Here is a 14,968-nt window from a genome sequence, read left to right on the forward strand (position 1 = left end):
TGGCTCACAGGCTCTAGAACACAGGCTCAGTAGGTGTGGCGCACGGGCTTAGTTGCTCCGTGACATGTGGGATCTTCCCGGACCAGGGCTTGAACCCATTTCCCCTGCCTTGGCAGGCGGATTCTTAACCACTGCGCCACCAGGGAAGCCCTAAGGTTTATTTTTGCTGTTGTACATTCAATGGGCTTGGACACATGGATAAGAGTCATCATCATAATATCATACAGAGTGTTTTTACTGCCCTAAAAATCCACTGTACTCTACTTAGTCATCTCTTTCCCTCCTCCACAACCAAGGAGCAAATGGTTTTTATTCTGAAGGATGTTCAGGGTTCTGCATGGGCTTTGGAGTGATTGGCTCAATCTGGATCTGATTCTCTGGTCATTTCCCTTGTACACACTGGGTAGCCTCAGAGGAGTAGCCCAGGTACGGTGGCCCTCAACGTCATCTTGTTGATACAAACAGAACTATTATCTGGCTTGAAAGATGCTGTACTTAAACATGTCCCTCAGTGAATGTTCATTTCCCCTTGCTTATAGGAACTTGAACAGGTCATTACATTTTTAAAGGTTTCCCACTTCATCCATACCTGGCCACGCATCACCTGGATTTTGAGACTGTCTGATTGCCAGGGGGCGGTGCCACCTGCCCAAGGAAGGGGCATAACTTTATCCCTGTTTCTGCCCCAAATCTCTCCAGCCTCCCTCCATTTCATGTGAACCAGACGTTTCCTTCTCTCCGCAGACCTCTACCAGCATAAGTTCATCAACTGTCATTTTATCAACGTCACCTTTCTGGAGCAGAAGGAGGGCTGCCACATGGACTTAGAGCAAGATAACGACTTCTTGATTTACCTCGTCAGCTTCCTCGGCAGTCTGTCTGTCTTGCCTGGGAACATCATATCTGCCCTTCTCATGGATAGAGTCGGAAGGCTCAAGATGATCGGTGAGTTGTGAGGGACGCCACATTCGTGCTCTCGTGGGCTAAGGCAGTGGCTTAAAATGTATGAAAGCAGTGGACTTTTTCTTAAAGAAATCTCAACAGGAAACCACACAGGTAAGATGGAATCTGCTGGTGTAGAACCAAGGAGGCACATCTGCAAAACCCCAGGGCCCCGTGGAGGTCTGGTCCATGCCAGGGACACATCTTCATTTCCTGACTCAGCAATTCTGTGACAGTTACTTATTTTATGAGCACTTCAATAGGATATTAAATACATCCACTGTACCCACTCTGTAAAATGCTCTTAAATGAGCATGGGTTTCATTTGATGATTTAAAATAAATCCTATTACTTATGATTATTTAATAGTGATAACATTTTGGGCTTTGGAGTTGGTTAGGCTCATGTTGGAATCCTATCACCTAAAGGCTGTTTGACTGGACACGTTCCTTTACGTCTCTGGGACTTACCTTATAGATAAGGAGACCTATAATGAGCTGGTAGGGGTTTGTGAAGATTGAGCATAATGTACCCAAAGCATCTCATAGTGCCTGGTGCGTTGCAGGTTCTCATGTCTGCCTTGCCTCATTCAGCAGTTTGTTACTGAAACACATGCCAGGCATAGTGAACAAGAAACAAAATATATACACCCAGGGCCAGGGAAATTGTACACCCATTAGAATATGAGTCAAGGCCAAGAAAGGGGAAGCAGACCATATGCTAATAAACATGCCATGAGTTCTGCCCCAGGGATATAGCTGATCAGTAAAAATCAATTCCAAGATCCTAGCAGCAAAGCTCAAAGGAAACAAGATAAATCACATAATCATTTTGTCAATCAGTAGTAGCATGAATATGTACAATGGTGAGCCCAAGACATGCCTGTGATTTCTGCCTTTTAATCTTGTGGTGAGGACGGTCATCTCTCAGGCATGGCAGATTGAGCTGTGTCCCCTGTTAGCGGCGATGCCCTGGTTAGACCTGAAACCTGATGACGGAAGATGGTGGCTTATTAACTTCTGTGACACTCGTGCCCAGCACGGTGCCTGCCACTGAGTTGCCACTTAGTAATGCTCTGGGACTGACCTGAGCCAGCGAAGATGACCTCTTTCCTAGATGAGTTGGAAGCACGATGGTTAAAATAATACCTCTGTTCGCTCCAGTGAGACAAAGACTGTGAGAGTAGATGTGTGACACTTCTGCCATTCTGTCACTGGCCCTTTTTTAAAAAATTTATTTTGGAAATATTAATATGTAATGAGCTAGACAAATAGTGTGTTTGGAGCAGTCTCTCCAACCTGTCTAATCAACGTAGAGAAGAAAAGCAGGTGACCGAACCCAAACATTTTTACTTGGCACTTGAACTAAATCACTTGGAGCAGCTCTGACAAGCCTATTTTTATGGGAAAAAAACCCAACAATTTTGGAGGAGAAAAGAGCAATCTTCATACCAGAAAGTAAATTTCTGTCTCTGGTATTTTAAGTCCCAGGGTTGAACAGTGAATTCTGTGGTCAGGTCCTGGAGTAGCTGAGGAAGTTCTTGGGAGATGAGGGTCGATAAAGGGTGGGGTGGGTGCATCTGTGAAGAAGAATGGACGGCCCCCCTCGACCAGGAACAGAGGGAGGGCGGGGCACAGGGAGCAGGCAGGGCAGGGAGAGAGTGGACAGCCTCTTCTTTGCCATTGAAGCCCTTCTTGTCATCATGAATGTATCCCAGATAAAAATTGATTTCTCTAATGCTAAATAGAGCCATACCCCCCAAACTGGATATCTGGAACTAATATTTATTATTCTTTATATCTTGCTTTTTTATTAATGCCTGTATTTTGTTTCTAAGCCAGATTGTTTAAAGCTCAGACAGTGCCCCCTTTGTATCTTTAGTAAAAGGTCTGGCATACAGTACATCAACTGCGATATTCTCAGGGCCCAGTAAATACTAGGTGCTCAATAAATGTCACCATGGGATGTGGGTGACCTGTTTTGAAACTGCCTCTCCCATGACCCTTAGACAAATCCCCTATCGAGTCTGCTGGAGAATCATTTATCCTGCTTTCTCTGCTGCTGTGCCCTTTCCTGGGCAGAAGTTGTGCCTTGTTAATAACAGAGAAGAAAGTTTTGCTGATGAGCCTGCTACTCTTCATTTATTCATTCAATAAACATTAATTTATGCAGCATAATTCTCCGCCAGGCTGTATGGTTGGCAATGGGAATACAGCAATAATTGACACGGACAGCATCCTTGTGCTTAAGGGAAAAATGATCTATTGGGAGAGACAGATGTAAACTAGAAATTTCATTTAACTAACACTTAGGAAGTGCTTATTATAGGTCAGGTTTTTTTCCAAGTGTTTTGTAAATATTAGCATATTTAACCCTCACCATAGCCCTGTGATGGGGAAAGTGAGACAGCCCAGGGAGGTTGTGACCTCACTCAAGGTCACACAGGGGGAGCTGGGATTTGACCTCAGGCCTCTCCATCACAAGGGGAATAAGAACTAATGATGAGAGTGGAAGAACTGGGCACCAGAGGGACCTATAGTGAGAAGACCTAACATAGTTGAGGGGTCAGTTCCCTATCACTGAATTTATTTGATGATAATATTTTGTATTCAACAAACATTGTACGCCAAGCCCCATGGCTGGCCACTTTGAGGGATGCATGCATGTCGATGATACAGTTCTCAGGGCACTTGTGGTCCAGTAGATGCCAGTCTCCTCCCATTCTAGTTCTCTCCTTGCTGTTGGAAAGAAGCTACCAGGCTACCCAGTCACAGCCCTAGCCCTTCTCAGAAGCAATAGAAATAAAGCAGACAGTTACCATTCCCCAGCTCTTCAGCAGGGTTTGGCACCAGTCTCAGCAGCTCCAGGTCTGAGGGTGAGATTCCAGATGGAGGCCCCCCAGGGAGGCACTTGTGGGTGAGGCCAGACCAGCCTTCTGGTTTCTTGGCAACCTGAAGACCTACCTCCTCCAGGGTTCTGATGCCTGGGTGGGACTCTTGCCCTGTTTCCTAGCTGATTGTTTGGGACCTGCTTTTCTTCCTTCCTTTCTGCTAACTAGTCCCACCGCATTTCCAGACGTCCTCTTGATCTGTGCCCTGCACTCACTCCAGGCTTCCCAAGCTCTTCTGGGCTGGATGTATTGGATTTCAGTAGGATTTGACATAGCCTTCTTTCAGTGGGATCTCTTATCATTAGCTGTATCACCCAGGGTCCTGGTGGGAAAAGGAATTTACCCCAGAGAGTTCTAGGGAAGAGACTGTATGATGCGGCAGGTTTTAGAGGTGTGGGCAGGGTTATGGGAACAAATGAGACAGATGAGACACCCAGATACTAGCAAAAGTGGGCAGCAGGCTCTACCTCCAGGGCTGCAGGCACAAAGGGAGAAAACAGCAGTAACCGAGCCCAGGGAGAGCTGGAACCAAGGAGCAGGCGGTGTCCGGGAGGAACTGTCGTCCTGGGGGGAAGCAGCCTTTGCCAATAAAGGGCTTATAAAGCAGGATGGGAATTAGGAAGAAGTATGCCAAGCCCTTTCTCCTCACAACTGACAAGGAACCCCCAGGTATGCAGTCCATGGGGGTTAGCTTCCCGGGGCACAGAGCAGAGCTGACAAGGGCAGCTCAGATATCTGGGGTGGAGATGGGCATACATGAAAATAAGCAGCATGGCCCTTGATCAGGTGTTCTTCTGTTGCCCCTTTGCAGCTGTGTTCTCAGTGGAATGTGAGCTCCATGAGAGTAGAGTCTTTTGATACTGATGTATCTCGGGCACCTTAGAACAATGTCTGGAGCATAATAAATTCTCTACTAATACCCACACCCTCTGCCTTGTTCTCAGTTATTCTGGGCTGGATAGCACCCTAGGGTGAGGTTTTCGATATCCTTCCTGGAGGCTAATTCTGGTGATATGACCCACATAGAAGTCTCTAATCCCATGGCTGGGGTACCATGTACGGGGTCCACATCTTCCTTTGTGTAGAGATGCATCTGTTTTTTCAGGTGTTGTCTGCCACGGGCTTCATGTTTCTTTCTGCCCTGATCTCCCTCTGCAGGTGGCTCCATGCTCATCTCGGCTGTCTGCTGCTTCTTCCTATTTTTTGGCAACAGTGAGTCGGCGATGATTGGCTGGCAGTGCCTGTTCTGTGGGACAAGCATTGCTGCCTGGAATGCTCTGGATGTGATCACGGTGGAGCTGTATCCCACCAACCAGAGGTCAGTTCCTCTCTGGGCTTCCCTCTGGGACTTTCTTGGACTTCTTTGGCCAGAAGTCTATCTGCCCCAAGATCCTCCACCATGGCCATCTTGGGCTTCTTCTTCTTTTTTTTTTTTTCCATTTTTTTAAGTAAACATTTTATTTTGGAATAATTTTAAGTTTACAGAAAGGTTCCAAAGATAGTACAGAACGTTTCTGCATACACTTCACCTAGCTTCCCCTAATATTAGCATCTTACATAACTATGGTACATTTGTCAAAACTAAGAGATTAACATTGGTACATTATTAGACTCTGACTTTATTTGGTTTTCACCAGTTCTTCCACTAATGTCCTTTTTTTTTCTGTTTCAGGATCCAACCCAATATACCACATTGCATTTAGGGTGTTTTTTGTTTTCTTTTTTTTAACATCTTTATTGGAGTATAATTGCTTTACAATGGTGTGTTAGTTTCTGCTTTATAACAAAGTGAATCAGTTATACATATACATATGTTCCCATATCCCCTCCCTCTTGCATCGCCCTCCCATCCTCCTTATCCCACCCCTCTAGGTGGTCGCAAAGCACCGAGCTGATCTCCCTGTGCTATGCGGCTGCTTCCCACTAGCCATCTATTTTACACTTGGTAGTGTATATATGTCCATGCCACTCTCTCACTTCATCCCAGCTTACCCTTCCCCATCCCCGTGTCCTCAAGTCCATTCTCTACATCTGTCTTGCCCTGTCTTGCCCCTAGGTACATCAGAACCTTTTTTTTTTTTTAGATTCCATATATATGTGTTAGCATACGGTATTTGTTTTTCTCTTTCTGACTTCACTCTGTATGACAGACTCTAGGTCCATCCACCTCACTACAAATAACTCAATTTCGTTTCTTTTTATGGCTGAGTAATATTCCATTGTATACATGTGCCACATCTTCTTTATCCTTTCATCCGATGATGGACACTTAGGTTGCTTCCATGTCCTGGCTATTGTAAATAGCGCTTCAATGAATATTTTGGTACATGACTCTTTTTGAATTATGGTTTTCTCAGGGTATATGCCCAGTAGTGGGATTGCTGTGTCGTATGGTAGTTCTATTTTTAGTTTTTTAAGGAACCTCCGTACTGTTCTCCATAGTGGCTGTACCAATTTACATTCCCACCAACAGTGCAAGAGGGTTCCCTTTTCTCCACACCCTCTCCAGCATTTATTGTTTGTAGATTTTTTGATGATGACCACATCTTGGTCTTCTTGGTGTTCCATGGACCAAATGTCTTTTAGGTCGTTGAGTTTCTCCTGCCTGGGGGCTGGCATAGGCCGGGAGTGGGAAGGCTAAGGCTTGATAGGGTGGGGTGGATGGCAAGATGCAAAGGATAAGGGCAAACCTTGTCCCGGAGAGAAGAACTAGGACTAAACCATATGTATCGTGCAATCCAAAGGGAGGTGAGAACAGGCCTGCCAATGGGAAATGAAGTGAAAAGGTGCAGAACTAGACAAACAAAGGGTGGGGCAGAAATAAAGGTGGGTATGAGGCATGATGGTCTAGGGCATTTGTGGAGAATGGGGCAGGGATGCCCAGGGTTTCCTTTTATTTTGTGCATGCCCTATGGGAAGAGGCCTGGTTTAAAGGCATAGGGTCAAGGCCATTGCTTAGCAGTTATTTCTCCTCTTGGAGGGGGAATTTTCAGGACAGCAGGTAAGTGGTTCTTTGGCCAGAAAGGAATGTGAAGTGGTGTGGAAGGCAGGTAAATGCAATTCTGCATCAAATCTTAATGATATTCCCAAGATTGATGACAGAGGTATTGGGATAGAGGTAGCTATGGAAAAGCACAGAATAGTGAATTTGGAGCCTTTTCTGTGAATCAAAGAACTTCTAAGTTTTACAAGAAATAAGAGGAGGAAAAATTATCATTAGTTCAATGGTATGTGATTTTAAATCCAGGAAACCTAAGAGAATTAAAGAGACTAGTGAAACAATAAAATAATTTGGTAAGGTGGTCAATAATAAAACTAATTTAATAATTTATAGATTTTAAAATATATCAAAAAATTAAAATTGAAATCCATCTAATAATAGAAGAAATCATAAAATATATAGGAATCAATTTGATGAGAAAGGTGAAACACTTATGTGAAGAAAACCATAAAGCTTTACTGAGAGATATAAAAGAAGACTCAACTATATGTCAAGATATATCTTACGGAACTCTACGAAGGTTTAATCTTACAAAAATGTCAAGTATTCTTTAGTTTTTAAAGAGTCCATTCAAAACTCCATGAGATTTTTCCACACTCTGGGAACTTGAAAAAATTAGTCTAAAGTTTACTTGGAAAAATACACATGTGAAAATATCTAAGAAAATTCAGAAAACAAAAGGATTGGGATTGGGGCTGGTGAAAATGGATAAAGGTATAGTGTAGTATAGTTACAGAAAAAATGTAAAAAGAATTTAAAGTACAAAAATATAGCCATATTCTTCATAAACTAGTGGTGTGAAATAGAGATATTTTGCTTAATCTGAGGAGGACTAGTGCTGGGAATATTGTCTCTGTATATAGATGGAGTTAGAAAAGGATTGATGGTTAACAGTAGTTATCACTGGGAAGTGTGATTAATAACAATTAAGATTAGCTTCTGCCATGGGTGACACAGACCCCAAATAACTGCACACTTAGGAAGATAGGCACTAAAGCCTCTTTTTATCTTCTTCTTCCTCTTTCATGACCTCAGCCATGGTCCAAGATGAGACCATTTATATTTCCAGGAAGCAGGATGGGAGGAAAAATGATAAAAGAAGAGAGCAAAAGGACCACTCTTGACATCTCTTAAGGGAGTTTCTCAGGAGCTGCTGGGAGTACTTACATCCCATTGGCCTAAACTTAGTCACATGGCCAGACTCAGAAACAAGGGAATCTGGGAAATGTAGTCTTACATTTGGAGAAATGTTATTTAGGGAGAACTAACAGTCTCTGCCACAAGAGGGTCAAAGTGTTATTAATAGGGAACACTTACACTTTCTGCTTCATCCTTCTTCATTCTTTCAAGTTGGGGAAGGAGATACTCCAAAATGTTAATAATGGTGATTACTTTCAGTGGTGAAGTTATATATTCTTGCATCTTTATGTTATTCTGTACTTCCAAATTTCTAAAATAAGAATGTGTTACTTTTACATTTAGGAAGAAAAATTCCCTCCCACACCTTCACCATACTTCTTTAACAAGGGAAAGTAAGAACCCAGTCCCACATATCTAAGGAGGTCTAGTTTGCATCTCCCAGAATGATTTACTTTCTTCTTCTTTTACAGGGCAACAGCCTTTGGCATCCTCAATGGATTATGCAAATTTGGTGCCATCTTGGGAAACACCATCTTTGCTTCTTTTGTTGGGATCACCAAAGTGGTCCCCATCCTTCTGGCTGCTACTTCTCTCGTTGGGGGTGGCCTGATTGCTCTACGACTGCCAGAGACTCGAGAACAGGTCCTGATGTGAACAACCTACAGGGAAGGGAAATGTTGGAAGAACCTCGTCCAGGAACCTTAACTGCACCTACACTTCCTGTCCATCACTGTCCAGAGGACACCTGGATAGCACAGGAGGAGAAGTTGAATTTGTGACCCCTAGTCTAGCACCCATTTCAGCTGTCTATATGTTTGTAACTCAGGTGACTGATTTGAGGGTGTCCTGAGCTGTCCTCCCTTAGAGTCCCAGAACTGTGTGCTTGGCTAATGGTGTCCCCAGCCCAGGGCGAGGGAGGAGGGATCATGCCCTCCAAACTAAGTAAGGGGTATTTCCACAAGTGAGGTGCAAGGACTTTTTTCATTCATTTCAAAATGAATTTGAGAAACACTCAATGTCCTCCATAAAGTTCCTCGGAGCCCAAGGACCTGACAAATTGACTTGGCAGGGAAGTTGAGTCATCATATGAATACTGAAGTACAGGATACATATATTTTTGCATTTAAAGTATTACTTATCATAGTTTCCATTTGAAAATTGGCACAATAGCATTGAAGATACTCTGATATAGAAAACCAAATATGTGAGCAATATCTGTAGAAATCTACTTTACCCCCTCGAAGGGTCCTAAGTTTTCCATGATGATTAGGTGGTGAACTTAAGAATAACATTTATTCCTATTTTGATCTCGTCAAAGAAACTTAATGGGATAGGTATTCTGTAAACTAACTTTGTACATAACTGTCTTTGTGTTTCATTTGCAGAAATGATATCTGCAAATATTTGCCAGCATTTAGCCATATTTTGAGAGGACTTGGTGTTTGAGTTTCCAGAAAATTGGGGCTGATGGAATGAAGTGCAAGCACAACTTCTTACAGACGTTTAACTTGCTGTCGAGAGGATGCACTTAGCAAATTCACGTTGTACAGTTCCTTTCATCCAGGCGCTTTTCTTCATGTTGGGGGAGGAGTTACTTTCCTTTCTTACACAGATCACTGGTGAAACGCAAGCTCACCATCTTCCATCCTGGCATTTGACGTTGCTGCTCACCCAGAAGAAACACGGGAAGTCTTCCGTGACCTCTGGCACCCTCTTTGTAGGCGAGAATAAAACACGGTGGACCACATGGGGGATTGAGGGAGGGATGGGGAAGTGTAGCCACAGATCTTCAAAGTGTAAATTTAGCAGTAAAACACAATCCGTATTTGTTATAATGGTCAGGTCCAATGAAAAATCTACCTGATATGTCTCGGTTCAGGGTTTTTGAAGCAGTCATTGGCATGGGAGTTAGGGAGTGTAGTGGATGTCACATATGTTTACCTTCAGTGTTCCAAGAGAACACTTTCCTGAGATCCAGTTTGAAACATGAATGGGGGTAGGGGTGGGGGTGGGGTGAGGAACCCAGGACAAACTGTTTGGCAAAGGTCAGTAATAGACTGAAGTCTTGACTCCATAGAAAAAGAACAATGTTTCACCCATCAGAACTGTCCTGCATGGAAGGGACAGTGAGCTGTAAAACCCCTGCCACCAGAGGTGAACTTGCTGAGGCCAGGTGAACACCAGTCACCAAGAACTAGTTCTTTGAATTGATTTGCAATGCTCTCAATTCTGTAAAGTGCCACACTTTCTCTACCAGAAACCTCAAAAATTTAAAGAAAATGATGGCTGCATTGAGTGTATTTTCTGTTTTGGAGAAACACCAAGTCCCGTGATAACTTCAGGCCATCTTTTGGTTATTCTCTGGAGTAGAATAAGGTAGACAGGAGGAAAGAGTATATTCTATAACACATTTCTACCCTGGATTTGAGATCAATTTTAATGGTTAAAAGGTTTTCTCTGCTTCTCATGTTCCCCACCTCTTTACTGGCCGTTTTTTTTTTTCTGTGCAGGGAAGGAAGACACATCAACTCTGATTTGACATCTTGATTCCCCCAAATATATAAATATACCATTGTGTGTTAGTGTTTCTCTCAGTGTTTTACAGGAGTTACCTAACTACAGTGCTACATCAGTAATGAGAGAGCCAATGTAATATAGCTGTAATATACTTGCTTGTGATACAAAATACACTGGCTAGGTTCATAAAACAGAATTGTGTAAACTGGGATTACCACATCCCTTATAACATTATTCTTCAATGGGATAATACAATTCGATGAGCCGTTACTGCTTAAGAAGTTTACAAGGCAGTGAGGGTCTGCATTTCTAGTTATGATGGATCTTGCAAATCTAAAACCTGATTAATTTTTGAGCATTGGAATGGCTGCAACGATTTGGGGTAAACTCCATTTGATTCCTAAGTTCTAACTTCTGCATTATCTTTATGGCTCCTTTATACCAACAACCTAACCAACCAAGGGCAATTCACATCCCATCAATCATTCAGGCCTTTGTAAAGGTACAGCCATGCTCGCAGCCTTTTCCCATGAAGGATTATCTGGCACTGGGACCTGCCACTTCTTAAATGCTGTCACTCTTGCTGAGATAAATGCTTCTTTAAAAATAGTCTCTGTGGCAGGTCATTGGGGGATAATGTACAGCATTCCTGGCCAGGCGCTTCTTTTTCATTTCATTTCTACCCTGAGAAATTTCCTATGGCATCCGTGGAGAATTAAAGCGATGAGACTCTCCCTCATTGAGTAAATCTGTTTGCAGCTCATGATGTATTTTATGATGCCCAGTTTGGGAGTAGTTACTTTTAATGGTCTCAGCTGTATTGTGTCATCCCTTGATGCTGATTTCTTGATCTTTTGTTTTACTGGAAATAAATAGTGAAAGGGGTGTGCCTATTTGTGACGTTTATAGCACACAACCCAGAGGTCATGTAACAACCCCATTCCCAGGGTTCCCTGGCACCTTGTATTCGTTCATTAAAAATAATAATAAAAATAATTGTAAGCAAATCTTAAAGAACTGAGACTAGAGATTATTTCCAGATGCTACAGTCTATTCTGGATTCTTAGATTGATTGGATCAGCTGGGAGGAATGCTGACAATCATTTCCTTCAACTTCCTTATTTTGCATAGGGGGACCTTGAGAGGTTAAATGATGTGACCAAGGTGACATGTAGTTCTTGGAGTGGGTTACAAGTCCTACAATAATGCTGTCCGTCTAGTTCTGGACTAATCTCTCAGTCACTGATATGTTACTACAAGGTCTCCCATAGTCTTTGAGGAAAGGGAAAATGTGACCAACACTTACCTGTGACCATTCATTGAAAGCTCACGATTGGCTTATATAGAGTAAGTTGAAGGTCCAGTATAAACACGAAAGGATTAGTATGTATGCATCCATTCAGTCAGCCATTCATTTGTTTATTCAACAAACCCTGATGGTAGGAAGATGGCGGAAGAGTAAGACGTGGAGATCACCTTCCTCCCCACAGATACACCAGGAATACATCTACACGTGGAACAACTCCTACAGAACACCTACCGAGCACTGGCAGAAGACCTCAGACCTCCCAAAAGGCAAGAAACTCCCCACGTACCTGGGTAGGGTAAAAGAAAACAGAATAAACAGAGACAAAAGAATAGGGACGGGACCTGCACCAGTGGGAGGGAGCCGTGAAGGAGGAAAGGTTTCCACACACTAGGAAGCCCCTTCGCGGGCGGAGACTGCGGGTGGTGGAGGGGGAAGCTTCGGAGCTGCGGGGGAGAGCACAGCAACAGGGGTGCGGAGGGCAAAGCAGAGAGATTCCCGCACAGAGGATCGGTGCCAACCGGCACTCACCAGCCCGAGAGGCTTGTCTGCTCACCTGCCGGGGCGGGCGGGGCTGAGAGGTGAGGCTCGGGCTTCGGGCGGGGCGCGGGGAGAGGACTGGGGTTGGCGACGCGAACACAGCCTGAAGGGGGCTAGTGCACCACAGCTAGCCGGGAGGGAGTCCGTGGAAAAGGTCTGGAGCTGATGAAGAGGCAAGAGACTTTTTCTTCCCTCTTTGTTTCCTGGTGCGGGAGGAGAGGAGATTAAGAGCGCTGCTTAAAGGAGCTCCAGAGACAGGCGTGAGCCGCGGCTATCAGCACGGACCCCAGAGATGGTCACGAGACACTGAGGCCACTGCTGCCGCCACCAAGAAGCCTGTGTGCAAGCATAGGTTACTATCCACACCGCCCTTCCTGGGAGCCTGTGCAGCCGGCCACTGCCAGGGTCCGTGATCCAGGGACAACTTCCCTGGGAGAACGCCAGGCGTGCCTCAGGCTGGTGCAACGTCACGCTGGCCTCTGCCACCGCAGGCTCGCCCCGCATCCGCACTCCTCCCTCCCCCCGGCCTGCGTGAGCCAGAGTCCCCAAATCAGCTGCTCCTTTAACCCCGTCCTGTCTGAGCGAAGAACAGACGCCCTCTGGCAGCCTACATGCAGAGGCGGGTCCAAATCCAAAGCTGAACCCCGGGAGCTGTGAGAACAGAGAAGAGAAAGGGAAATGTCTCCCAGCAGCCTCAGGACCAGCGGATTAAACCTCCACAATCAACTTGATGTACCCTGCATCTGTGGAATACATGAATAGAAAACGAATCATCCCAAATTGAGGAGGTGGACTTTGGGATCAAGATATATTACTTTTCCCCCTTTTCCTCTTTTTGTGAGTGTCTATATGTATGCTTCTGTGTGAGATTTTGTCTGTATAGCTTTGCTTTCACCATTTGTCCTAGGGTTCTGTCCATTTGTTTTTTTTTTTACTTTTTAAAAAAATTTGTTGCTTAATAATTTTTTATTTTATTTTATCTTACTTTATTTTATTTTATCCTTTTTCTTTCTTTCTACTTTTTCTCCCTTTTATTCTGAGCCTTGTGAAGGACAGTCTCTTGATGCTCCAGCCAGGAGTCAGTGCTGTGCCTCTGAGGTGGGAGAGCCAACTTCAGAACACTGGTCCACAAGAGACCTCTGAGCTCCACGTAATATCAAACGGCGAAAATCTCCCAGAGATCTCCATCTCAACACCAAGACCCAGCTTCACTCAATGACCAGCAAGCTACAGTGCTGGACACCCTATGCCAAACAACTAGCAAGAGAGGAACACAACCCCACCCATTAGCAGAGAGGCTGCCTAAAATCATAATAAGGCCACAGACCCCAAAACACACCACCAGACGTGGACCTGCCCACCAGAAAGACAAGATCCAGCCTCATTCACCAGAACACAGGCACTAGTACCCTCTATCAGGAAGCTTACACAACCCACTGAACCAACTTTAGCCACTGGGGACAGACATCAAAAACAACAGGAACTACACACCTGCAGCCTGCAAAAAGGAGACCCCAAACACACTAAGATAAGCAAAATGAGAAGACAGAAAAACACAAAACAGATGAAGGAGCAAGGTAAAAACCCACCAGACCTAACAAATGAAAGGAAATAGGCAGTCTTCCTGAAAAAGAATTCAGAATAATGATAGTAAAGATGATCCAAAATCTTGGACACAGAATACAGAAAATTCAAGAAACATTTAACAAGGACCTAGAAGAACTAAAGAGGAAACAAGCAACAATGAGCAACACAATAAATGAAGTTAAAAATACTCTACAAGGGATCAATAGCAGAATAACTGAGGCAGAAGAACGGATAAGTGACCTGGAAGATAAAATAGTGGAAATAACTACTGCAGAGCAGAATAAAGAAAAAAGAATGAAAAGAACTGAGGACAGTCTCAGAGACCTCTGGGACAACATTAAACGCACCAACATTCGAATTATAGGGGTACCAGAAGAAGAAGAGGAAAAAAAAGGGACTAAGAAAATATTTGAAGAGATTATAGTTGAAAACTTCCCTAATATGGGAAAGGAAATAGTTAATCAAGTCCAGGAAGCACAGAGAGTCCCATACAGGATAAATCCAAGGAGAAATACTCCAAGACACATATTAATCAAACTGTCAAAAATTAAATACAAAGAAAGTATATTAAAAACAGCAAGGGAAAAACAACAAATAACACACAAGGGAATCCCCATAAGGTTAACAGCTGATCTCTCAGCGGAAACTCTGCAAGCCAGAAGGGAGTGGCAGGACATAATTAAAGTGATGAAGGAGAAAAACCTACAACCAAGATTACTCTACACAGCAAGGATCTCATTCAGATTTGATGGAGAAATTAAAACCTTTACAGACAAGCAAAACCTGAGAGAGTTTAGCACCACCAAACCAGCTTTACAACAAATGCTAAAGGAACTTCTCTAGGTAAGAAACACAAGAGAAGGAAAAGACCTACAATAATGAACCCAAAACAATTAAGAAAATGGGAATAGGAACATACATATCGATAATTATCTTAAATGTAAATGGATTAAATACTCCCCCCAAAAGACACAGACTGGCTGAATGGATACAGAAACAAGACCCATATATATGCTGTCTACAAGAGACCCACTTCAGACCTAGG

General features: G+C 43.7%; 1 protein-coding gene across 3 annotated transcripts in view; it reads left to right on the forward strand.

Annotated features, from left to right (window-relative positions):
* Positions 1-10,475, forward strand: part of SV2B (synaptic vesicle glycoprotein 2B) — a 199,137-nt gene extending 188,662 nt beyond the window's left edge. For all 3 annotated transcript variants that reach the window (XM_030873197.2, XM_060293889.1, XM_060293888.1), the window contains 3 exons: positions 745-945; positions 4,991-5,150; positions 8,444-10,475. In XM_030873197.2, coding sequence (XP_030729057.2) covers positions 745-945; positions 4,991-5,150; positions 8,444-8,627 — 545 coding nt within the window. In that variant the 3' untranslated portion in view covers positions 8,628-10,475. The remainder of the gene's footprint in view (positions 1-744; positions 946-4,990; positions 5,151-8,443) is intronic.
* The last annotated feature ends 4,493 nt before the right edge of the window (positions 10,476-14,968 follow it).

This window comes from Globicephala melas, chromosome 2 (assembly GCF_963455315.2).
Source record: "Globicephala melas chromosome 2, mGloMel1.2, whole genome shotgun sequence".
Classification (NCBI taxonomy): domain Eukaryota; kingdom Metazoa; phylum Chordata; class Mammalia; order Artiodactyla; family Delphinidae; genus Globicephala; species Globicephala melas.